This window comes from Haliotis cracherodii, unplaced genomic scaffold (assembly GCF_022045235.1).
Source record: "Haliotis cracherodii isolate W230 unplaced genomic scaffold, xgHalCrac1.p SCAF_2, whole genome shotgun sequence".
Taxonomy (NCBI): Eukaryota; Metazoa; Mollusca; class Gastropoda; order Lepetellida; family Haliotidae; genus Haliotis; species Haliotis cracherodii.
The window spans coordinates 31,253,730-31,279,344 of record NW_027266275.1 but is presented as its reverse complement, the minus strand read 5'-3'; the positions used below and the strand labels follow the sequence as shown (position 1 = coordinate 31,279,344).

The window sequence follows — 25,615 nt, the reverse complement described above, 5'->3', positions numbered from 1 at the left end:
TGAAGGTCCCTTTGAAAAGTAAACGACTAAATGGAAATGATGTAATTAAGTATTTCGAAATAAAACAATTATGTTTATATAAAAAAATGTCGAATCATACATAATTCTGTGCGTATGTAGGTTAATGTTTACTATGTAAACATATACTTCCTTTATTTAAACCGTTTCGCAACAGCCCCTACTTACAACATCAATTATCTAATAAGAGCAACACATAGAGTATTCATGAACTTTAGTTAGCAGCTTTGGACCACAGGTCAAAAAGCATATTAGGGATAGTTACAACATTTTTTACTTGAGACAGTGAGCTTAAAACAACTTCACAATGCACCTAAACCTTCAGGTTATGTCAGAAAATATGTTACATAAACACAATGATAAAGAAATATCGCCCTATGTGCACAGGACGCTTGCCCATCTTTACTAATCTGTTCTGTACCTAGTGAGTGTGTACCTTGGTGGGTCCATCTTCAGCGAAGTCGCCAGCGTTAGCTCTCTTCATCATATGCTTCATCGCCATCTTCTTTGACTGCCCGTTGCTCTCAATGATGGACTCTAGGTTGTCGTCCATGTACACGTTGGAGATGGAGTTTAGGAGGCGGTCGATGCGGTCAGGGAACTCTTCAACGGTGTCGCATTTCGGAAATGTAGTGCTGCTGGCTTCACTGTCTGCCGTTGTTGGAGGGAGCGTTGCGGGAACACCGCCAATACCAACCCATTTCTTGAACCTGTTAACCATGAAGTCGACTATTTCGTAGTCGTTGTTCTGTTTCTTGATGTCCAAGCGGACTGAGCTGAAGGTTTCGTTGAGGATGGAGAGGAACATATTGACGAGGATGAAGGTGACCGTCAGGACGAAGAAGAAGACGTAGACCTGGGTGAGGATGGGCTCCACCATCAGCATTCCATGGACGTCAAATTTGCCCATCATCATCAGGATTCCGGACTCAGCTGCCTTGATGAAGGTGGAGAATCTGGGACTGGTTGACATGAAGGTCAAATAGAACAGCTGAATGAAGGCTAGGAACACCACCCAGAACATCAAACTGAAATGCAGGATGCTGTTGGCACCGTTCTTCAGGGTCGATCCGAGCATGGACATTCTTTTGTTGAAGCGCAGTAACTTGAGGAACTTGAGACTTCCAAAGAAGACCAACCAGCCGATTATGTACGTAAACAGTTCATTCCAATAACCAACATATTGGAATTTCATGTATTCATTGCCATGGTTCCGCTTGAATTCGCTCGTGAGTGAGTTAGTTACAATGAGACGGTAGAAGTAGACAACGATGGCGGAGATAGACATAGCTATGATGGACAACTCTATCAAATTCCAGAAGGACTTAAAATATTTTAATCTTTGTCTGATTAAGTTGCGGACCTCCTTGACAATGAATGCAATTGTAAAACAGAAGTAGATAATTTCACAGATAACCTGGAACAGCATCACTGAAGTCATGTAGGGTAGAAGCATCGCTGGCTCAAAGCGGTATGATGCTAGTATACCTCCACTTGACTGAAACTCGGCTACGATAGTAGCTATAGCAAATAGGTTCACTTGAGGATTATAGACAGTGAACTCAACAAATACTGCGCGTGTGTATTTATCTACCCATTGTTCTTTCTCTAGTATTTCCATATGTTTCTCCAGTGAATGCTTAGACCCTCTCAAGTCAATGACATATCCTCCTCCCCCATAGACCCCTAGGAGGCCCCAGTAGGGGAAGCTGTTCAGCTCAGATGCAGGTGTGTAGGTGTATTCTTTTCGTGGGGAACTATCGACGTTTGTTCTCCACGCTGGACCATATGATTCCTTGTCTTCGTTGAACATGCTGTAGTCTTCGTTACACTCATCTATCTTGGCAGCTACAACATCGATGGTGGTGCACAGGTCTGCAACGATAAGATGTGTGTCAGAACCTACATGCACATGTCATTATGAATATAATAATGTTTCTGTCTGCTGTTAAGCTTGAAATAAGAAATAACTTGAAAATGGAACATATAAAGCTGTTGAATGCAATCCAATTTAATACCTTGGGTTACATATATTCTTCCAATTTGTTTTCAAGACAATATAAAATGTACCTTTCTGAACCCTCAGTTGTCGCATTGTAGCAAATCCCATGATTCTGGATACCTTGTCGCCAATGAATCCTCGCAGGAGGAGGGGAGGTGCATTGTTGTAGTAGCTGTCGGCTCGTAGGCCGTTCACAAGACCGCTTCTTGCCCACAGCCAGAACTCGTCAGTGTTCTGAATCTGTAAGTCAGGATACAGGTCTTTGAGAACAAGGTTACTTCATTCATCTGTGTTTTTTCATTAAGAACCGTTATGGATGCTAAATCAAATGTAAATTAGCGTACACAGTACTGATGATTTTCCCTTGTAGTACCGAAACTGCCTTATCCAACCCCAAACGTTCACTCGTACCTGTGTAAACCACTGCAGGGTGTCATTGTTCTTGATGATCATCTTTTCCAGACTGTTCTTGTAGTAGAAGCTGTCCGGGCTCCTGTTCCTGTAGCTGATGACCATCAGTATCCACAGGAAGAAGGAGTAGAAGATGATTTCTCTGACGATGTCCCACATCTTGATCTCATTCAATCTTTTCTTTCTTGCCTGTTCCAGTTCTGTAGGATTTGGAGGCTTATAACCTATTTTTCGAGGACGTGCGTGCCCGTACCCTGCGGAGAAATGATAATGAAGAACAACAATTCTTATTCACAAATAAAACAGTAATATGTCCATCACTGAATGTCATTTTAAACATGTTAACGACTTTCATGTCTATCCCTATCTGTCATGGTACGGTTCAAATAGCGTCATACGACTCTTGCTCAAAAGTTGTTTAATCAAAGTTACAACATTCAAGTGCTCGATGGGGGCACGGGTGGTCCAGTCGTTTAAGGCGCCGCGATTCGCTGTGCAGAGATGCGTCCCTTGGGCACGCCTATGATTGTGGGTTCGAATCCCGGTTCTCCCCGAATATGTTTCTAGGTTTGTCAGCACCAAAAATGAATAAGCAAACTGGTGACAAGATATCGTTTTGGTTACAACCTCACTCATACAGTCTAATTTTGGGGCACACCCAGCATGTCCCGTGAACAAGTACGTGTTTTGGATAATACCCGAGGACAAGTTATTTTTATGTGGAAAAGTTTAAAAGAAATAAATACGTCAGCATGCCAAATAGTAACGTATGCGATCTTACAATAACATTTTCAATAGTATAAGAAAATGGAAAGTGGACGTCCACTACGAGAGACGTTCGTGGTGATCATGTAACCATACATGATTGTTCAGGACACTGCAGGAATAGTCACCCTGGTTTTGCTTGTGAAGCAATTCTTCATCATGTTCCAGCCGTGGTTCCTCCTCGTCCTCGGGTTGATCATCCTCAGCCTCCCCAGGGTTCTTCCAGATCAGGGAGAAGAAAATGGCCGTCAGGAACACCTGTGAACACGTCAAGGATACCAGCATTGTGGAGAATTGCATCCATACATTTAAATGGGCTTTTTGTCGTAAACTATCGAATAGTTTCTTAACTTCAGATATTGATGTTAGACTTTAGGCAACACTTTAAAGGTTGACGGAATATACTACGCTAAGACATGAAAAGTGTAAAAAAATCTGATAATCACTTTTTTCTTTAAAGAAAGATATGTATAGAAATAATTACTTACGAACGATGCCCGCAAGACTAATATACAGACGATTTCCCAATCAACGAAACAGACGTTTGACACACAAGAAATACAAAACGTCAACCGCACAAAATCAACAAATTAAAAAAAGCCTGGCCTGCGAGGAATGCCCGTCCATTCAGATACAGTAAAGTACGGTTATAACGAACTCAAAGGGACTACTAATTTTAGTTCGTTATAACCGTAGTTCGTTATAAGCATATATACAACATAACTACAGCAAATAGTCGGGACCAAAAAAGTAAGTTCGTCATATCAGTAAGTTCGTTATAAGCGTGTTCGTTATAACCGTAGTTTACTGTATGTTATTGGACAGTCCTATGTTTCTGTCACTCACTTTGATGGGTTGCGTGACGAAGATGGACGTGAAGAACGAAACCAGCATCGACGTGATCCATTTCTTGCATTTGTCGTCCTGGAAGCTGATCCCATAGAATGTTACCATGGCAGCCGCCCCAAGAGTAACCATCCATAACAGTAGCCAACCGATGTAGCGGCAGAACCAGGGTAGTTCCTTTTTCGGTTTCCTTGTCCTCCTTCTATCACCTCTGTGGGACAAGTTGCTTTGAGGGCGATCGTAAGACTGAGAGAAGGAACTCTCGGGTCTAGACTGGATCTGACCGCTTGATTTCCCACCGATTGCCCAGATCCCTCCCACATCCGGCTGAACGTCGCTGACCGATGTCGTACCGCCACTGGGCACTTTCTTCAGCGCTTCTTCAAGACGAGACGGACGCTTTCTTCTCGCTCGTGACTTCCGGAACAGCATGATGACCACGAAGTTTGCAGGAAATACGATCAGATTGGATACAATGCCAATATAGATCTGTAAACAGAATTCACATATGTAAATACATAATCGGCGCTCACGTATAAATGAGAAATGATGATCTTGTTAATGGTAATATAAGGTATCCAATTGGGAATATCTATTAGTCCAAGGCATAAATAATGCATCACGCTTCACGTAGTTCCAAGAATTAATAATAAATTCATGTAATTTCACTGCACATACTCAGCAGGCGTAAGCATATTATTATAGATGGGGATTCCAATGTTCCAAGTTGATCGACAATTTCAACTGAAGGTGTATTCCCTTCCTTCTAGATTAGAAATTATTCTTAACATGCAATCTACACTTTTGATTAGTTTTGAGGAATCAAACACACTCACAATGGGAAATATTTTACATCCGTTGTCAATTAGTATACTGATAGGAAGCATTGTTTCGTGTCAGGCGTAAAGCCAATTGGAATGACTATATCGTTACCTGTTGAGGACTCAAAGCAAAGGGACCAAACGTGAAAGATGTTCCTGCCTCATCTTCTGACTTCTTGTAGAACATGGCGTTAGCCAACATGGTGGCGTACAGGAGACATAGGCAGCAGGACACTCTCTGGACACGGGTGAAGCGACTCTGAGGGGGTCGGGCGACAACTGAGAACCACAGGTGACCATCAACAAGGTTCTTTCTCGTTCTCTCCGAGAACAGGTGCGCGAACTCCGTCATCTGGGCAAGTCCAGCCACGGGGATCACACGGTCAACCTGCAGTCACAACACACACGAAGACTGAGTTCTAGACAAGAACACTCCAATACATTTAGGTACTTTATGTCTTATTGCTGGTGTACATTATTCTTCATTTTACCATGACATTGAAGGATGATCTTATGTGATTTATTAAGTTTACTCATGAGCGATAACCACTTCTGACTTTAGACCCGTGAAGATCCGGGGTAGAATAGGTCTTGAGCAGCCCAGGCTTGCCGTAAAAGGCGACTGGATTGTCTGGTCTAGACTCGATTATTTACAGACCGCCGGCAAAAGGCTGAAATATTGCTTTGTGCGGTGTTAAACAACAAACAAACAATCAAAGCTGCTAACTTTAAGGTATGACCCCGGCATAATGTAGACAAATAAGTCGCTTTTTCAATCTGCGACATTAACGACATCAGTTAGGTCACCAAGTTTGAACTTCACGCATGGCCTGATCTAGGTCATAGTTGACTCAATTTGAGTGAGTGAGTATGGTTTTACGCCGCTTTTAGCAATATTCCAGCAATATCACGCCGGGTCTTCGGCGTGACGGGCGAACGCTTTAACCACTAGGCTACCCGCCCGCCCCTGACTCTATTTGAATGAAGGGGTGTTGTATTGATAATGATCTCACCACGCAAAACTAGGTCCTGCATAAATCAATGTTCTGTTATTTCCTGGTTATTTTGTACCATAAGTACATATGATTTCAACAATATAGACCGAAAGACATAAACCCCGTTCAGTAATCGTGTCTCTTTAGAAGTCCCCCCCACACACACCTAACGATGGGTTGTACCATTGCGATTCCAAGAAATGGACGACGAGTCCGTTTAAAAAAATAACGCTTTTTATGTATGTCAGAATACAGATAAACCTTTTCTGTTTTAAATTTTGAGGTGGTTCATCGTTGATTAAACACCGCTAAATGTTACGATGAACCACCTCAAAATTTCAAACAGAACAGGCTTTTCTCCGAATTAACACACCTGTCCATCGTCCTCCTCGACAGCGAACCATCTGTTACAGATGAAGACAAACTTCTGGTCGGTCTGCACGTCTCTGACAACGAGGTACTTCAGGTACCATGACCCGAACTTGCCTTTGCCGGAGTTGTCGTGCCACACACGGGCGTAGTTCAGAGATCCCAGTGGTCTTAAAAGAGGACAGTTTCTTATTATTGATTTTCGTCTAAATATTTCACAGAAACAACTTATTCAAAATATACGAATCAGAACATGAAACTCATGTGTGTGATGTTTGTCTTACCATCGTTGAAATGCAAGTATATATTTTTTATTCAAACCATACGGATAATTTGGTTTGTTTGTTTGTTTGTTGTCACTCAGCAATATTCCAGCTATATGATGGCGGTCTGTAAATAATCAAGTCTGGATCAGACAATCCAGTGATTGATATCATGAGCATCGATCCACGCATTTGGGATCGATGACATGCATCAACCAAGTCAGCGAGCGTGACCACCCGATCCCGTTAGTCGCCTTTTACGACAAGCCTAGTCACCTTTTACCGCAAGCATGGGTTGATGAAGACCTATTCTACCCCGGGTCTTCACGGGTCCCATACGGATAAGAATAAGGTGAGGTGAAATGGCGTTTCACGTCGTTTTCGAGATCATTGCACTTATATAGTTACGTGCATGCAAGTGTGTATGTGTCTGCTTGTATCAGTTCGGACTTATGCCGTTTTTATAGTGCTACTCCACTGAGATACTATGCCGCAGTTTAACATGAATACCCAACTCAGAAACAGAATACTGACTCCGAGACGCCCAGTCCTTGTTTTAGACCGTAATACTGAGCGCCAGGCAGGGAGAGAATAAGTACCATTTTTTGGTATGACGCGGTCGGGGATCGAACCCCGACCTTTCGCTCCCCGGGCAGACGCTCGATCCATTAGACCACGGAGGCGGTACGATTAAGCAGTATAAGCAGTACATCAGAGAAGATAGCAAATCCAAATCTCTAGCACCGTTTGCGAATCAGTAACATGTCTTGCCCCTTACGGGCCAGCGAGGGAATATCAGAGAGAAATGTGATGATTTGCATAAGTAGAGGAACCTTACTCGGGAACCGCCATGAGGAAGGCATCAACGCCACCTCGACGGAAGACACTGCGCTTGTCATCATTGAGAAGGCGTACATCCGTTTCTTCATTTTCACCTGACAGAATAATGAATACCTAAAAACAAATTAAAAAATGTCATTCCGACATTGTGTTAGAGTGAGTGAGTGAGTGAGTATAGTTTTACGCTGCTCTTAGCAATATTCCAGCCATATCACGGCAGAGGAGACCAGAAATGGGCTTCTCACATTGTACCCATCGAACCCGGGTCTTCGGCGTGACGAGCGAACGCTTTAACCACTAGGCTACCCGACCGCCCCACATTGTATTAGCCATGCACAGAGCTGGTACGTTTTGATACTTTCTTTTCTTTCATTCCATTTATGAATTTGATAATAAAGATAGAAATAAGATAGAAATATTACATGTACTGGATTTAAAAGTTTGTGTGCCGTTTCGTTGGTTGAATGTACGCCGATTGTTTTAACCACTTGAAAACAGTTTAAGGGCACACGATTCTTTCAAATTACTATAATTACTATAATTTTATAGTACTCGAAAATGGTATGACATAACTACATATCATATTACTATAATTACTATATTTGTATCCCGCTCGAAAAAGGTGAAGGGCCACCCCATTCTTTCATATTTCTATAATTGATCTGTCATGGCATAACGAATTAATTATAGCAATGAAAGAATTGGTTGGTCCTTAACTTTTTTTGAACAGTATATTTCTGACGCAAATGAGATACGTTACCTTAGAATCTGTTCCAGCATTCCTACGGAGGCCTGTTACGGACACAATTTCATAATAGTATTTGTCTTGGGGGTCGTTGTCCTTCAGGGGAGTAACACCAAGCTAAACACATGGTAGAATTTAAGTAGTGTCAAACATAAAAAAACATGTATTTTTCATCATAATTCTTTGCGAGCGCTATAACAACCAATGCGCTTTCAATAGAGTGGTCAACGTTTACGACCTACCTAAGTGTGAGATTTCCTCGTATTTTAATCCCAGAATATTACATAACTGAAGGATTGTTCAAAGAAACATTTAACTTCCTGGTAGCTCACCATCTCCAGGTCCTTCCTGTCCCTTCTTCTGGCCCATACGATGGCGAGCAGGTATATTGCGGTAATGATGATCTCAGTGACGTAGACGGTTGGGTTCTTCATGAAATCAGCGTGCGAGAAAACGAAGTTCCAGTCGATGGTGTTTGGAGCCACGGACCACCCGCCGCCGAATGTTGTCAAGTGGTTACAGTAGCATTCGGTTTCAGTATAGGTCGTCTCTTCGCCAACCTTTAGAATGGATGTGTTATACACTAAACTCTAAAATTCTAGATAACCCATCAGAATCCAATATATACATTTTACAACTAAGTTGTTTGGTTTGTATTTATTTTACGTTCGCCCCGTCAAGATTCCGGTCTGGAAGCGGTGTTCAGCAACTCACGCTGGTTGATTGGGTTGATGCATGTCATCGTATCCAAATTGATAGATGCTCATGATGACAATCCCCTATTTGTCTGGTCCAGACTCGATTATTTACATATCGGCGTCATATAGTCTGTTGAACAATCCAGTGATTAATGGCATGAGCATCGATCCACGCAATTAGGATACGATAAACTTGCATGAACCAAGTCAGCGAGTCCCGTTCGACGCCTCTTACGACAAGCATAGTCGCCTTTTACAGCAAGCATGGGTTGCTGAAGACCTATTCTACATCTCTATTCTTCATCGGGGAAAAAGCGTTCACCTCAACAATGAGGTGTGTCGCTTCACAGAAATTTTTAAAAACAATAATATACCGTATTCGACGTAATAAGCGGCCAGGACGCTCTCAAAGTTAGAAACAGGGGGATCTTAGAATATTATTTTGGTGAAAAAAAAAAACAGAGTTGAAAGATCGTAAATTTCGTGGTTTATGCTGACAGCCTGAAATGTTTATATACGACAGATGTATATTTTTCCAGAATTTAATTGCCTATAATTAAGGGTGCATATAACACACGTATTATACACGAATAAATAAGTCTTGTGTACATTGATCAATCGGAATGAGTGCCAATTGGGATTGTTCACTAGTCAGTATATCAGCAAATATCGCCGTGGGGGCTTATAAGAGTGGGGCGCTTATTACGTCGAATGCGGTAGTTTCATTCTAAGGTTTTGCTCAAAGAATTGTTTCCATGCAGTCTTTCATTAATTGGCTTGTTTTGCCAATACACGTGCCTCTGAAATTATGCACTTATGAAAAATTGACCCTGAAAATGTTTCGCTGCCCCCCCTTTGGTGACTTGTAGACCACAAACCTCACATACTGTTAGAAGGTAAACATTTCCTTATATGATCCGAAATGACGAATGGCATTAAACAAATAACGTTATAAAGTATTGTGTTTTCTTTAACTACTTTTCCATACATATATCTGTGTGTATAGATCATATCCACTTTGACCGGCCACACGCACGATGGAATGAACATGGTGAGGATCGACCACCCCCACTGATAACACAGGATTAGCCTCCTACCACAATTTAGTTTTTTCCGGGTATCACGCGCATCATGATCATCAACACAATTCACGTGCAACCCGTGCAGTTACGAGTAAATACAGACAACAAAGCGTCCTGGTTTCAAATGGTTTCCACAAACAAACGGTTAAAGTCGGCTCGGGAATAAGAACCCCCAGCCATTTCGGGGCTCTGCGATTCTTATTCAAGAACCGTTACTGGCATAATACTATCTTCAAACTTTTCAGATTTTCAAATATATGCGGTCACCTACCGTGCACCCTTCAGACGCCCAGTCTTTCCTGTCGTGGTCAAAGAAATAGCAGCCGCTGGTGAAGGTGTAGATACCGAGGTTCAGGCTGCTGTCTTTTGGGCCCTTAGGGATGTCCACGTTATCCAGATCGGCACAAGTCTTAATCTTGCTCGTATCAAAGCCCTTCGGCATAGTTCTAAAGCCAAACCATGCAGGACCTTTATAATTGTTTACCTTTTCATTGTTCATAAAAAATCTCATCCGGCCAGTCATCGGCTTAGCTGAAATTGGACAAAACAGGCATCTCATTATTTCAAAAATATGTAATTGAAATTGTTTATCTCCCCATGTAATCACTTTTATAATCGAAACGTTATTTCAGCGCTGCCATGTTACCATTGCAGGACTGACAAATCACTCAATACAACATTCAAGTTAATTTGTATCCGTCACATATTTATAGTATCAACTTGACAAGCTATTTGAATTTAAAGTTTACAGGGTTCACAGAAGCTCTCTCTGGTTTAAAGGCGTTTGCTAAGCGAATTGCTTAAAGTGTTCTTCATGCGAGTTTCATCCCGCTACGGGTACAGTGAGTGAGTATGGTTTTATGCCGCCTTTAGCAATATTCCAGCAATATCACGGCGGGGGACACCAGAAATGGGCTTCACACATTGTACCCATGTCGGGAATCGAACCCGGGTCTTCGGCGTGACGAGCGAACGCTTTAACCACTAGGCTACCCGACTGCCCGCGCTACGGGTACAATGTCTGATGGCGAATATCCCAACGTGATGGTGCTGGAATATCACAAAAAGTGGAGTAGACACGAACTTACTCACTCCTTTTTATAACTTGCCCGAATAGTTTTGTTATAACTCTACGCCTTCTCCCCAACCCACCCTCGTTAGAGGAATATGTCCCCAGAAACCCATGCCTGTCGTAAGAGGCGATAAAATGGATCGGGTGGACAGACTCGAAGACTCAGTTCATTGTCAGTCATCGTACACCTGTCATCAGAATATCACTCACTGGACAGTGGTTTGTCTAGTCCAGGCTCGATTATTTACAGGACGTTGCCATTTAGCTTGAATATTTCCGAGAACGGCAACAATAAACAAAGAAACTATTATGACTCTTATTGAAGCACATGAAATAAAATCTCACAGTAATCGAGCGATTTCGGGAGGAACATAACTTCATCACATTTGTCAGCACTGATCTTTGGCACTTCCCCCTTCTTCAGGATGACCATGATCTGGATGTCCTTTTTCTCCAGATCTTTTAGTTCTAGATGTATGGAGGACTGCTCCCTCGTGATGTTCAGCTGGGAGTAGGACAAATCGTTCCAGTCTGCGATCTTCAGCTTCGTGTCCTTGAAGGACATTTTGGGGTACTTTGGCGTTCTGGCAATGGTAATCCTCAATGGTTCTGGGGTGTCCTTGATCTCCATGGCGTTACCAAACCCGTCCATCATATCTATATTCAGGAACTGTGTTCCATCACCAAGATTCATTCCAGAGTCCACAAAAGAGTTGACATCCATCTTGGTTGCCATCGCCTGTGGTGATAAAGATTCATGAATTTCTGCCAATATTTCATGAATAAAATGAAAGGTTGTACTATATGCGATTTTCGACTGATTTGAAAATCGGCGCTGATTCCAAGACGAGTGCTTTGATTTTAACTCACAGATATGATGGCGGTGTCACTTGAGCCGAGGCTGTTGCCAAAGATGCTGCCGTCTGGGATGGACAAGGATGTGGTCGTATCAGCCAAGGTTAGTTGCATACCAAAGTCCAGGTCTCCAGCTTCCAAATTACCAATGATTCCCGACGCAGCTGGTGTCGTGAACTGAAGGGTTTCCCCGGGGGTGAGACTCTGCGCGAGGGTCTTGGTCGCAAGCTGCACCGCTTGTGTGGCCATGTCGGAAATCTCAGACGCCTGTTATCCAACAATCATAAGCAGCCGAGGAGGACGAAATGGGCTTTAATGTGGCGTTCAAGATTATTGTATGAAATGCAAGTTTGTGTGTATGTGACTGCACTTTTGCCGGTTTGTAGTTTTAGCCCACTGAGATACCATGCCCCAGTTGTACATGGATACCTCACTGAGACAAAATATACTGACTCCGTGTCGAACACTTTTGTAACAACACTTTCACGGAGAAGCACAACGAAAATCGGTTTGAAACAATGTGTATTGAGGTAAATGGAGATTATATTGAAAAATAAAAATCCAAAAGATATTCTGCGACTTATATTGAAGTTGCAAAGTCAACACAACACACATATGTGTCAGGCTGGCAAAACACCTATGGTGGTGTTTTCACCACTATCTAATAATCAATTTATGTGTCACAATACCACAATATACACGCCTCCTGAGTGAATCGCACTTTATATTTTGAAATATATGATATTGCTATTATTTTACCATTTAATCTGACATGATATCAATAATTCTTAACTGATATCAGGAATTTGAATCAAGAACATTTTATTATCGAAATTGTCATATTGATAAAGATAAGTGTCACTGAGCCGAATTAGTGATTAATTCTATTGGAATTGTCAATATCAGTAATACATGTAACAAATGGAAGAAACCTAATCCCTTGATTATTTGATAAATTGAAATCTAAATTTTTAAAAGTTTTATCAATAAAGTAATATATGATTTGACAATTTTATTTGTTTCTTGATGTTAAATCACTTACAATTTTAGCTTGGTTTTCTTTATGGGCGTTGAGGAGATGTTGCGATTTTGGATCGTCCGCAGAGGCCACACCTGTATAAAAACAAATGATATGTACTGAGAATCATTACGTTTATCGTTTCCTAAAAGGTGTTTGTTTTGGAAGAAATACAACAAAATTTGTCATAAATGAATACACTCGTACAGATACAATTTGTCAGAACTTTAGGAAAAGTCGATAAGATTGTCAGACATAATAATACCCTTCTATAATTAGATACTTACTCTGCTGAGACGAAGTTAAATAACTTTTATTAAACAAGGCTATGTTGAATTTGTGCCTCTTCAGAGACATTGCAATGTATGTCGTGATACTATTTGCTACATACCATTTTTTTCTAATTTTTGGAAGACCTATTTTAATCATTGCAACGGGGCGGTCGGGTAGCCTAGTGGTTAAATCGTTTGCTCGTCGCGCCGAAGACCTGGGTTCGATTCCGGACATGGGTACAATGTGTTAAGCCCATTTCTGGTGTCCCCCGCCGTGATATTGCTGGAATATTGCTAAAAGCGGCGTAAAACCATACTCACTCACTAATAATTGCAACAAAAAGGTTCCAGATTCAAAATATACTGTCGTAGAATTTGGCAAACTCCTCCAGTAGAAAACTTTAATGACTGCTTGGTGATTTCACCAACATCAGTGCACAATTCACCACATATAATTGAATGATCGATTCTTAACTTGCCCGTTTGACACACGACCATGGAGTTAAAAGATGTTCCTCCTCATCATCATGAGAATAAAGTTCGGATTTTGTCCGATACAAAATCCGGTTTAACGATAAATGAATCTTAGGTCAGCCCGAAATTTAACGGAAGAGTTATCTATCCTTGCCTCAGCTGGCCTGGTTAAAATGTAATTCTAAAATGACCTTTTTGATGAAAAACATGCTTTCGTGACATTAATATGACACAACTCACTGCTCTGGTTGGACCATATATCTGTGTCATAAGTTTCATATGCCACGGAGTCAAGCACTGTTGTCCTGTCGCTCAATGTCGGCCACTGGAAGTTCACCATTGCGGCCTAGACAACAGAGATGGATATAATACAAGTGAGCAGATTGCCAAAAGTAGTTTTCAAGGCTTTATCGCTGTTCAAGGAACTAACAATATTAGACAAACATGATAAAGTTTTTCAGAAAAACTATGACTTTCTTTATCTTCATCAATTTCATGCTTCCTAAAACAATTATGAAAACATGCATCTAAATAGAATTAGGAAAAATCATGTCTATTATACTTTAATCGTTTGACTGCTTGAAAACCCATGGACGAATGTGCTTGTGAAAAAATAGAATAATAGAATATGGCATGACACAAAACTTGAAAAAGTCGGATTGCTATCCTCAATGATCTGGAATGTTCTATCATTGTCTGAACGCAGTCGTATACTTTCGTAAAGGTCCAGAGGTCCAGAGAGGTCGGCCAAGCACTCCCGACAGCATGGTGCGTCACGTAACATTCGTGAAACTCAGCCGATTTTGTCTAGACGGATTACAATCGTGACTATGTCGTCACAGATTCTGCGGTATCGGATCAAAATCGTAACAATTTCCTGTGTTGTCTGGACGGTGTCCTATAGATCGGGACGAAGTCGTGATGAACGGGCATGAAATGTTCATTGCCGTTTCTTGTCGATTGAGTCCGAATTGCGTCCAGTTTTTGACGAATGCAAACCGCCTTTGTCGGTTCACTGTCCGGTCAAGTCTGATCTCTGTCGGATCGCATTCGGCGAATCGGGACAGGTTCAGTCGCTTTTTACCATGCAGAAGATACAAACTGGATCAGATTCGGTTTGAGAACGGAAGAATCGGGACGCATTCGGCTGGAAACGGCTGAATCGTGAACAATATCTGACTGTTTGTGAATTTCCCGGAACGAATCACAGGATCTTGATCAGACTTTCTAGTGTGACTCCCATTATTTGTGTTCCCAAATGCGACATGTCTTGAATTTTGCTACACCAACTCAGCCTTACGCTGTGAAGTGCTAGTGAATTGCTTGGTGCTGTTTTGGCCAGATTTTAGCGACTGTCGACGGCAGCGAGTGATTGGAGTTATCTTTCCCTGGTTATTGTTTACAAACCAATCGTCATCACGCGCATGTTTCCGTAACCTTCCACAAGTTTGTTGGCATTGTCTACATTCGGCTTGTCCCTGTGTGGGACGAGTTGGTCACGAATGTAAGAGCCTTCGAGAGGGGCACGAGTCAACATTCGGATTGTCTCGGAATGGGACGAATTGGTTACGAATGATTTACGAAACATGACAGGCTTCATCTATCGGGATGGACAGTTTCTAGAAGGCTGGCGGTACCTACATGACACGAAGGAGATTCATGTATGTTATCAACGTGCCAAGTGCGGTTTGGATACCTTCCCGCTATTCTGGATTAAAGAATGGAGACAGGACTGTTTCAAGACATTTTACCGAGACTAATTACAGGCCTGTTGCTTGTTACAGCCGCCACTTATTTCACCCATTGTATTGTCGTTTTGTTTACAAAATGTTAACCTAAAACTGTAATTTATTGATTATTTATTGATTGTGTGGCCATTGACTGATTTCACAATTTAGTTCTGTACTTCGCGTTTCAATTTTGAAATCATCCCTTAACAATAAGTTAGCGCGATTAGGACCGGCAAGTTTGAATGAAGAGCTTCACCACTAAGGATTTTCCTTCCAAATATAACTGACACATTTGTGTGAAAAACTGTATGTGTCAGGTCTCTAAAAGAACGAAATATCTGATTGTAACAATATTTTATCCAATAAAATCAAGCAGTGTCATGGTAGATCGCTGTGTGGGGTCATGTCCCTCAGCCCTGTCAGTATTAGTCAGGTTTCAAATCCTATACTCACCCGAGTATAACCATTGGTGTGTCATAACCACGTTCTTTGACTTAAAAAAAAAAACGGGAAAAGTCCACGATCTGCGTGACTTTGGGCCTTGATCCAACATGCTAACACACTATAGCCTCACTCAAGCTTCAACGACACAGAGAAACTTTAAAGAAGGTAAAACAGACTAACCGCAGCAGCTTCTTGGGCGACGTTGAGCAGAGCCGTGCCCAGTGCCTTTTTGTTTTCAGACGATGTGGCCATATTTGCCAGTTCCTTTGTTATTTCTAGGGTTTTAGATATCGTTGCTTTCTGAAAAGCGATTAATGCAATAGAGACACCTTATGTATACACTCTGTTTATGAATGTATCCCTGTGACTAATGCACAAGACATGTAGTTCTCGATGTATTTCGATGTACGAAAACATTCATTGGTAAACAGTTGATCATAAATGATAATACTATCCTCAACGGTTAGGAATCTGCGTAACTGCTACAAACTATCATACATTGTTCTACCTGACAGAGACCCGTGAAGATTCCGGGATAGAATAGGTCTTCAGTAACCCATGCTTGCCGTAAAAGGCGACTATGCTTGTCATAAAAGGCGACTAACGGGATCGGAGGGTCAGGCTCGCTGACTTGGTTGATGCATGTCATCGATCCCAAGTGCGTGGATCGATGCTCATGATGTCAATCACTGGATTGTCTGGTCCAGACTCGATTATTTTACAGACCGCCGTCATATAGCTGGAATATTGCTGAGTGCGGCGTAAAACAACAAATCAACCAACCAATCTACCTGACAGAACTTGGTGCATTCTGCGGACTCCTTGGCGTTGGTATGCAGACAGGTGACAACCTGTTCCATGGACGTAGAGTCTGGGGTTGACATATTGGCGCACGCACCTGCTATAGTATCTCGGAGCTGAAAGTAAATAAAACATAGACGAAAGTGAAAACTACAGTTAAGAACAAAGTTTATTGATGAATGGATACTTAATATTTACCATGACGCTTTTAAGTTTTCACCGGTACTGAAATCTCTGTTTTTTGGCACAGGTCGTCAGTTCGATGTGTAGGGTTGTGTTCTTTAGCCGTGTCAGAATTGAGCATGGTTTTTCAGCATCATGACGTAGTCTTTGGTTTAAACGAGAGGAAAAGGCCCTGTCAAGCCGTGATATTATTGAAATAGGCGTTATACCTAGTAAAAAGTAAACACTTACAGCCGCCTTGTTATCCCTCTCTTCTTCCGCCTTGAGAATTTCAGCCTGAATAGAACATCAATCATAAAAAAACACATTTCAAAATGAAATATATATAGCTGTTGCTTTTAACCAGATGAAATTAGGAAGCTTCAACTTTATGGATAACAACTTCTGGTTTATTGCATATAGCGACGTTTCCTTGTAGATTCTTACACCGTTATAAAGCTGGAGTAATCGGCTTCATCAAGGTGTAAGAATCTACTCTCCAGCTCCATTACGGTGTCAGAATCTACATTGAAACATGTTACCCTGTCTGGCGCTCGGCATTAAGAGGCTAAAACAAGGACTGGTCGGCTCGGAGTCAGAATAATGTGTCTGAGTTGGGTATTTATGTTAAACTGCGGCATGGTATCTCAGTTAATCGTTTTGAGTCCGGAATAGTACAATCAGCCACACACACACGTGCATGCATAAGTGCAATAATCTTGGACGAGACGTTAAAACTAATTTAACTTCACCTCACCTACATTGAAGCGTCGCTATACTCAATAGACCAGAAGTTGTTATCCCCAAAAATGTATGTTTTCTTATTTACTCATGCCAATCACACAGTCAGAACAAATTATACAAAATTAAATGAGTGATTTTGCAAATTATATGTGAACGTCAAATATGAATTATGATAAGATATAACCTGAGATTACCTCAAGATCTACTGCTGAAAGGTTGAAGTTTTGCACTTGCAAATTGATCCCGGTATCTTCTTCTTGAGACCCAGCACCAGCACCAGCACCAGCACCAGCACCAGCACCAGCATTTCCTCCTACTGCTCCTTGTCCACCCGACTGCCCTGGTCCGCCTCCTCGTCCACCAAATCTCCCGCCTGGTCCACCTTGTCCACCAGATTGCCCTGGCCCACCCCCTTGTCCACCAAATCTTCCGCTTGATCCATGTTGTCCACCACCTTGCCCTAGCCCACCCCCTTGTTCACCAAATCTCCCGCCGGATCCACCTTGTCCACCAGATTGCCCTGGTCCACCTCCTTGTCCACCAAATCTTCCGCCTGGTCCACCTTGTCCACCACCTTGCCCTGGCCCACCTGGTCCACCAAATCTCCCGCCTGGTCCACCTTGTCCTCCAGATTGCCCTGATCCACCTCCTTGTCCACCAAATCTTCCGCCTGGTCCACCTTGTCCACCACCTTGGCCTGGTCCACCTCGTCCACCAAATCTCCCGCCTGGTCCACCTTGTCCACCACCTTGCCCTGGCCCACCTCCTTGTCCACCAAATCTTCCGCCTGGTCCACCTTGTCCACCAGATTGCCCTGGTCCACCTCGTCCACCAAATTTTCCGCCTGATCCACCAGCTTGCCCTAGTCCTCCATCTGGAGAACCAAATTGTTGTCCAAATCCCCCTTCTCCACCAAAGCCGGAAGTCCCTTGTTCTATACCAGTTAAATCGTTATTGATATCAACACCGAAGCCATCCCAGGCTCCAAATCCGCCTAATCCTGAATCCCCCAAGCCTCCGCCGCCTCCTGTTCCTATTCCTCCCTGACCTGCCTGACCACCACCTAAAGGACCCCCTCCACCACCTCTAACCCCTCCTCGACCACCTACTCCACCACCGAAGGAAATTCCACCTCCTCCACCTCGACCACCTGCTCTGCCACCGAAGGAAATTCCACCTCCTCCACCTCGACCACCTGCTCTGCCACCAAAGGAAATTCCACCTCCTCCACCTCTGCCGCCTCTACCACCCGCAACTCCTGCCCCTCCACCAGCACCACCTCCTGGAAATCCACCACCACCTCCTGGAAATCCACCACCACCTCCTGTACGTCCACCACCACTTCCTGGAAATCCACCACCACCTCCTGTACGTCCACCACCACTTCCTGGAAATCCACCACCACCTCCTGTAAGTCCTGCACCACCTCCAGGAAATCCACCACCACCTCCTGGAAATCCAGATTGTATGCCTGTCATATTGATGTTTCCTGAGAAGGCGTTGAGATCCATTCCACCGAATCCAGACATGTCCATACCTCCGAAGGGATTTTCCTTTCGAGAAAAAATATATTCAGTACAGCCAGTTTGATTTAAATGTGTAATTAGAATAAAGTAAAGGAGATGAGGTTACAAAATAAATAATGTGATATGATGCTCGAATTTACGGTCGGCTCAAGGTCAATTGAGGAACTGGTCATGGGTTATAGGGGTGGTGGGTCAGAGGTAATCAGCGGAGGGACACCGAAAATAGGACAATCTCTTGGGGATTGAAAGATTTAAGTCTGGTTTAAGATATTTCTTTCAAATATGTCCACTTTTACCACGTGTTGTGCATATAGTAGGGATGTCGGGTGTCGTATGTATGGCAGGATATACCAACTGACCTATATTATATTTACTGATAGGAAACAACAAAACAAATCTTTGTTTATTCAGTACAGTGATTCATTGGCTAGCATGGCTGAATATAAATAGACCTTTGATGTTGAGGACTCTTTCGAAACCTAGGAATGTTACAAATCGGATACATTTGGTAAGTTTGATCTCAATTTAGTCAAGCTTGAAATTGATACCTATATGCAGTAACAATAAGGACACAGCAATGAAAGAAAAGAAGAAGTTGAAACCCATAAGGCTGCATAAAAATGTTTCTCTGGAACATTTTTTCCAAAAGTAAGGAGGGCGGTAGAAGTTTATATTAATATATGTTTTTAGTGAAAACAAACAATATTTATACCCCCCCCCCCCCCCCCCCCCCCCAACCTAGAATACCCAAAGACACCACTGGGCACGCATTGACCTTAGCCTTCAGTACACTTGCCAAACATTTATTTTATTTAGATAAGTAAACGGTGTATGTTTCATATGCGGCAGGACATTTCAAAGATATGTATTTTATGGCAATACAAATGACGGACACGCAGGGTTAAAGTGACACAAGAACCATTTTTAAACGTCTCTGTCCAAGCATAATACTGTTAATACAGCCAATACTCACCCCATCCATGCCACTGCCCCCACCCACACCTCCATTGAAGTCAGAAGTTGATGACACAGGTGCACCAGGATTGTTATGAGCTTCTGTAACAAAAAGATGCATAAAAAGGCCAGGTTAGAATAAAGACCTCTGCTACCCACCGGACTGACTGACTGACTGAGTTGGGTTTAACGCCGCTTTTAACATTATTCCAGTTATATCACGGCGTGTAAGCTTAATGTGGGAGGAAAGCCCGAAGTGATGCAGGTCTCAGACGTTTACCACCTTGGTGAAACCCACGAGCACGGGTATGGTGCTGACAAACCTAGAAACACAATCAGGGCGAACCGGGATTCGAACCCACAATCATAGGTTTCTGGCGTGCCCAAGGGACACAACTCTGCACAGCGAATCGCGGCGCCTTAGACGACTGGGCCACCCGTGCCCCCGCTACCCACCGGAATGGCCAATCAAGGTACACCTTGTCAGATATATTTATTAGTTATGTTCAGATGACTGACATCTTGATAGGAAAATTATCAGAAATGCTCAAATGGCTGACAATAAGCACGTTTTGGACTTTCGGTGTGACCAAGTGCTATAAGGTCTAAATTTAACATTTGCAAACACACGCTGCACGTTCGTCGAAATTCACTTCAGCGCGGTTAACTGTACCAGTTAAATGTACATGTAAGCTTGCTCTACATTGAAAACACAGATTGTTTATCTCGTAAGTATCTCGATTAAACGTATGTCCTGAAACAGTTTTAAAATAATCCAGGATGTTACACAGCGTCTTGGTATTTATGCAAGAAAAATGAAAGCAAAGTGCTACATTCAAGACCATAAGTGTACACTCCAGAATACAGTGATGACACCAGGTGTTCGCGAAACGGTTGAACATGATGGATCGGTCTTCTGATTAATAAGTTTCGTGAGTGAAGGCCAAGGACACAGTACAATTATACCAAGTCCGCATTTTGAGGGTTTTACTGATGAAAATCCACACTCACTCCTGGATGAGCGGATATCGTCACTGTGTAATCAGAGAGTTAAGATGATAACATTGATGATTATATCTACTTTCATAAATGGGTCTCGTGAAGCATCAATTTTGTGTCATCACTCCTGTGGTCGTCATTTCAACACCCACCGATGACGATCCGGGTAAGAATGGTCCAACCCATGCTTGTCGTAAGAGGCGACTAACGGGATCGAGTGGTCAATGCCAATTGTGTGGATCGAGGCTCATGATATCAGTCACTGGATTTTCTGGTCCAATCTCGATTATTTACAGACCGCTGTCATATAGCTGGAATATTGCTGAGTCCGGCGTTAACCACCCCCCCAACCAACAAAACAAAACAAAAACAAAAACAAACAAAAACACAAAAAACAAAAACAAACCAAAAACAACAACAAACAAACCAAACAAACATTTAAACACCAGACACAACACTGACAATTGTGGTGTGGTGAAGTTCTGACACCTACTGTCGACGTTGAGCATTGAAGCAAGCTTAGTGAGTTTCTCGGTGAGCATCTTCTGGTCCCCAGCCGCCTTGAGCCTCTCGATCGCAGCTATAGTGGACTGTTTCTGTTGCGCCGACCAGTCTCCGATCTTAGTTTTCTTAGGCGGGAACACCTGTGTGGAAGACACATCAGATGCAATCTGATTAAAATCAGGTCTGAAGATCTGAGTTCTCCTCCATGGAATCTCTAATCTAGGCATGTGAATGTCTTATCAGCAATTAGAATTTAAGCTGTTGTTTTTGCAAGCACTTTATTCCAGGCACCAGAGAGTTAATCATATAAAACCGTCATTTAATATTTTTTTACATATCTATTTACTACTCAAATGCCTTAAAACAAAAGTTCTACCTGTATGATGCCAAGGTCGTAAGTGTACGATGCATCCATGGAGTCCTTGACGGACACGAAGACGTTTTCACGGTAGTCATCATTGTCAGCTCCCAGCGGGGGCTCGATGTTGACGTCGTCGGCCTCTTTGAATGTATTGATCTGGTTATGCAGTTTATTGCTCTTGTGGGTGCCTGTAAGTACAATAAGGGTTTCAGTTGGACCATATGCTGTATGAAAATTCAGTTTAATAAGAAACGCTAGATCATAATGCAATGAAAGGAGAACGCTTTGGAATCTGTAGAGGTCACATATTACGACTTAGATGTTACGTATAACGTTGCGTTTATTTCAACAAGCTCTGTCGTAATACAACTGGACAACAACTGCACTGCAAAAAAAACAACCAGTAAGAACGCAAGCCTCGTCAAGGCATCGGGAACAAACAATTGTCAGTGTCGCTTGATCCGTATGCAGTTACTCACAGTAGAACTTATATTCCACAATCTCCGTCTCGTCCGTCCATCCGCTACACTTGACGTTGAAAGGGCTGTTGTTTTCAAGGCTGAGGGTGCCGTTCTTGGGAGAAATGACACATGTGCCGGGCTTGGGAGGGGGGTTTAGCTCGATGTTTAGGGCGGCTTTACTGAAGTCTCCTTCGCCTTGCCGGCACTTGCAGGCGAAGCGGTACTTGGTGACATCGGCGTGGATGTTGTACAGGGACGGTTTGATCGTGATGGTTTCCTTCTTCAGACCTGATAGCGAGACAACATGTTTAGCATTGAATGATATTACTGACTATGGCCACGCTGGACATGAACAAGAAATTTGATTAAATGGCGTCATGTAATAGCTGTTAATGGAATTAATTCATAGCTGTTTGCCTAACGTAACACGTGTTATATGGAAAGGATATAGAATTTTGTCTGTTCTTCCACAAGTCGTTGGCTGGTTGGTTGGTTTGTGGTTTAACGCCGCACTCAGCAATATACAAGCTTTATGACAGCGGTCTATAAATAATCGAGTCTGGACCAGACAATCCGGTGATTAATATCATGAGCATCGATCCACGCATTTGGGATCGATGACATGCATCAACCGAGTCAGCGAGCCTGACCACCCGATCCCGTTAGTCGCCTTTTACGACAAGCATAATCGCCTTTTACGGCAAGCATCGGTTGCTGAAGATCCATTCTTCCCCTGGATCTTCACAGGTCAATATTGAAGTCACGGAGAAATCAGAAGACAGTATAAGGTCAAGATAAGTACACTCATAAAGTGACGTGCATGCACGTTTCTGTGTGGCGGCATGCTTGTACTAACACGGACGTATTCCGATTTGATAGTGCTAGCCCCCTGATATACCAAGCCTCAGTTTAACATGGATCCCAAACTCAGCCACACTATTCTGACTCCGAACTTTCAACAACTGATACCATCTTTTAACGTCGTTTGCTGTGACGCGGCCGGGGATCGAACCACCGACCTTCGACTCTCTGGTTAGAAGCTCTATCCACGAGACTGCGGAGGCGGTCAGACAGTACGGCGTAAGGCTGTTCATCAGAAAAGACATTGCAAACTAGTCTATCGATCTACGTTCATTCCCAAAGGCTCCTACTGGTAAATTCACCTGATCAGAATTTGTTCTAGTGAGTGAGTATGGTTTTACGCCGCTTTTAGCAATATTCCAGCAATATCACGGCGGGGGACACCAGATATGGGCTTCACGCATTGTACCCATGTCGGGAATCGAACCCGGGTCTTCGGCGTGACGAGCGACCGCTTTAACCACTAGGCTACCCGACCGCCCCATAATTTATTCTAGCATCCTGCTTTAAACTTTTAATAGTTGAAGAGGTACGGTCCGCTCACCGTTGATGTGGCCAGCCACTTCGTTCGCGTAGTAATCTCTCCAGGGCCACCCTTCCGCATACGAATAGGCCGTCCACTCGCAGGACAGCTTGACCTTTTCACAGTCCTTGCAGCGAACCCTCAGAGCTAACCTCTCCTTTGAGGACACCATCTTAGAGTCAGCCAGCTGAACCGACATACTGCCACCGACAGGCCTGGAACCAACAGTCAGGATTGTACCCATGCTACATGTACATACATGCTATTCTTGATAACATCAATCTTGCTTGACACTTATAAGAAGGCATACCAGAACGTGTGTCTCAGACTGAGTGTATTGTAGAGAAATTGATATCATCATTATATAATCTTCACTAGTCTGAGTCGTCTTTGTTCCAAATAAGGTTACCCGAAGGACTTGATACTAGTAGTATCCTCTGAGTTGGTCGTTGAATTAACGTTGGCTTAAAGCTGATTTTTTTCAGGTAATGTGACATTCCTCGTTTTACAAATTGAAGATATATAAAGACTCACTCGTGTAAGGTTGAGATCTATAAAGACTTACTCGATGTACAGGTTGAAGATCTATCAAGACTTACTCAATGTATAGGTTGAGTGGTTTGCCCTCCACAATGTTTATGATGATCTTCCCGACAGATGAGCGTGTGTCTTTGGTCGCGTTGCATGTGAGCTGTACCTGTTCCCCGGCCTCGAAGACGCTTGTGTTGAAGGAGATGGAGCCGCCTGTCCTGGAGTTCAAGGAGTCACACGCTGATTCAGGCGACACTTTCTTCTTCAAGAGACATCCCCATGTGAAATTCTCAAAGCCCTGCGAGTAAAATTCAGACACGTTGATGATCCCGCATTTAGTGCATGATGCGCTTGCAAAAATGTCAAACAAATGCAACAAGTTTTGTACCGATTGAAAAAAAGGTCAGAAACGTTACCCACCTGATCGTCCGATCTCTCAACGTCAGGGTCAAAGGAGTATTGTTCTGGGTTGAACGTTACCATCTGGTTTTTACCACGGTCAACTTCACTGATGCCTCCTGTTTCCATCACAACCACAAGTTTCGATTTAGTTATTTTGAAATAGGTGAAAGCTGATTCAACCAAATCACTCCCGTCAGAAAGGTCCATCTTTACACTGTATGACGCCTTGTAGAGACCGTATGGAACAGTCTTTGCCTTCATTACTAACTCTGCAGTCTGAGATGTGACATCCAATGTTTTGAGAGTGGATCCAGAGTCAGAGTCCACTTCTTCAACAGTCCAGGATTTCGTATTCTTCAGGCTAGCACTGCAGGTTATATTGGTCTTTCCTCTCATGATAACCCGGACACCTTTCTCAAACATCACTGGACTCGTTATGTCTGCGACAGCGTCTTCAATGGTAACTTTAGGTTTGGCACAGCCCTTTGAGCTGAATGAAAATGTCAAAGAAGCTATTGCATCTGAAAATGCATTAGCAGCTGTTACTTTCAGTTCATAGTTCCTATTGGCAGAGTAGGTTCTTGTTACCTCAAGTGGGGTCGTCAGCTCATCGATATAGCTCCCACCTTGAAATGAAGACTTTGGGTCATCACACCACTGCTCCTCGCCATAATTTGATGTTTCTCCATTGTCACCAAAATCGATGTTTAAGCATGTTTCATCACCGATGGAATCAAAAGTTATTTTAAACTTCTTTTCTTCATTGACTTTTGCTTTTGGAGTGAGATCTGTCACGCGGAGGCCCTTAACAGGAGCCCTCATTTTCAGGTCTGCGGAGATGGGAGATGATGATCCTAGTGGGTTGATGACTTTGACGTCAATTTCATATGAACCAGGCTGAAACACAGGCAAGAATATATAGAGAGTATTAGGTTTCTACCTCATCGAGTGCCCTGACAAAGTGATATCTTTATGAGGGAAAATGTAAATGGTTTCAGGTCATGTGGTAAACCGGATAAGCAAACTGTTCTAACTACTTAGCATGTTCTCTCTGATCTAACATATC

General features: G+C 42.8%; 1 protein-coding gene across 1 annotated transcript in view; it reads right to left on the bottom strand.

The window, feature by feature from the left end:
* Positions 1-439: 439 nt before the first annotated feature.
* The window catches only part of LOC139467572 (uncharacterized), a 36,491-nt gene continuing 11,315 nt past the window's right edge, over positions 440-25,615 (bottom strand). The window contains exons 11-37 of the mRNA XM_071249109.1: positions 24,568-25,446; positions 24,216-24,445; positions 23,638-23,831; positions 22,251-22,520; positions 21,787-21,959; positions 21,400-21,550; positions 19,927-20,009; positions 18,560-18,877; positions 17,897-18,289; positions 16,936-16,980; positions 16,512-16,637; positions 15,901-16,020; positions 13,787-13,892; positions 12,825-12,895; positions 11,798-12,049; positions 11,273-11,666; positions 10,127-10,386; positions 8,408-8,635; positions 8,091-8,192; positions 7,329-7,444; positions 6,232-6,397; positions 4,976-5,251; positions 4,043-4,531; positions 3,325-3,454; positions 2,432-2,685; positions 2,089-2,260; positions 440-1,893 (exon numbers count right to left, since the gene is read on the bottom strand). Of these exons, the coding sequence (XP_071105210.1) occupies positions 440-1,893; positions 2,089-2,260; positions 2,432-2,685; positions 3,325-3,454; positions 4,043-4,531; positions 4,976-5,251; positions 6,232-6,397; positions 7,329-7,444; positions 8,091-8,192; positions 8,408-8,635; positions 10,127-10,386; positions 11,273-11,666; positions 11,798-12,049; positions 12,825-12,895; positions 13,787-13,892; positions 15,901-16,020; positions 16,512-16,637; positions 16,936-16,980; positions 17,897-18,289; positions 18,560-18,877; positions 19,927-20,009; positions 21,400-21,550; positions 21,787-21,959; positions 22,251-22,520; positions 23,638-23,831; positions 24,216-24,445; positions 24,568-25,446 (7,452 nt within the window). The remainder of the gene's footprint in view (positions 1,894-2,088; positions 2,261-2,431; positions 2,686-3,324; positions 3,455-4,042; positions 4,532-4,975; positions 5,252-6,231; positions 6,398-7,328; positions 7,445-8,090; positions 8,193-8,407; positions 8,636-10,126; positions 10,387-11,272; positions 11,667-11,797; positions 12,050-12,824; positions 12,896-13,786; positions 13,893-15,900; positions 16,021-16,511; positions 16,638-16,935; positions 16,981-17,896; positions 18,290-18,559; positions 18,878-19,926; positions 20,010-21,399; positions 21,551-21,786; positions 21,960-22,250; positions 22,521-23,637; positions 23,832-24,215; positions 24,446-24,567; positions 25,447-25,615) is intronic.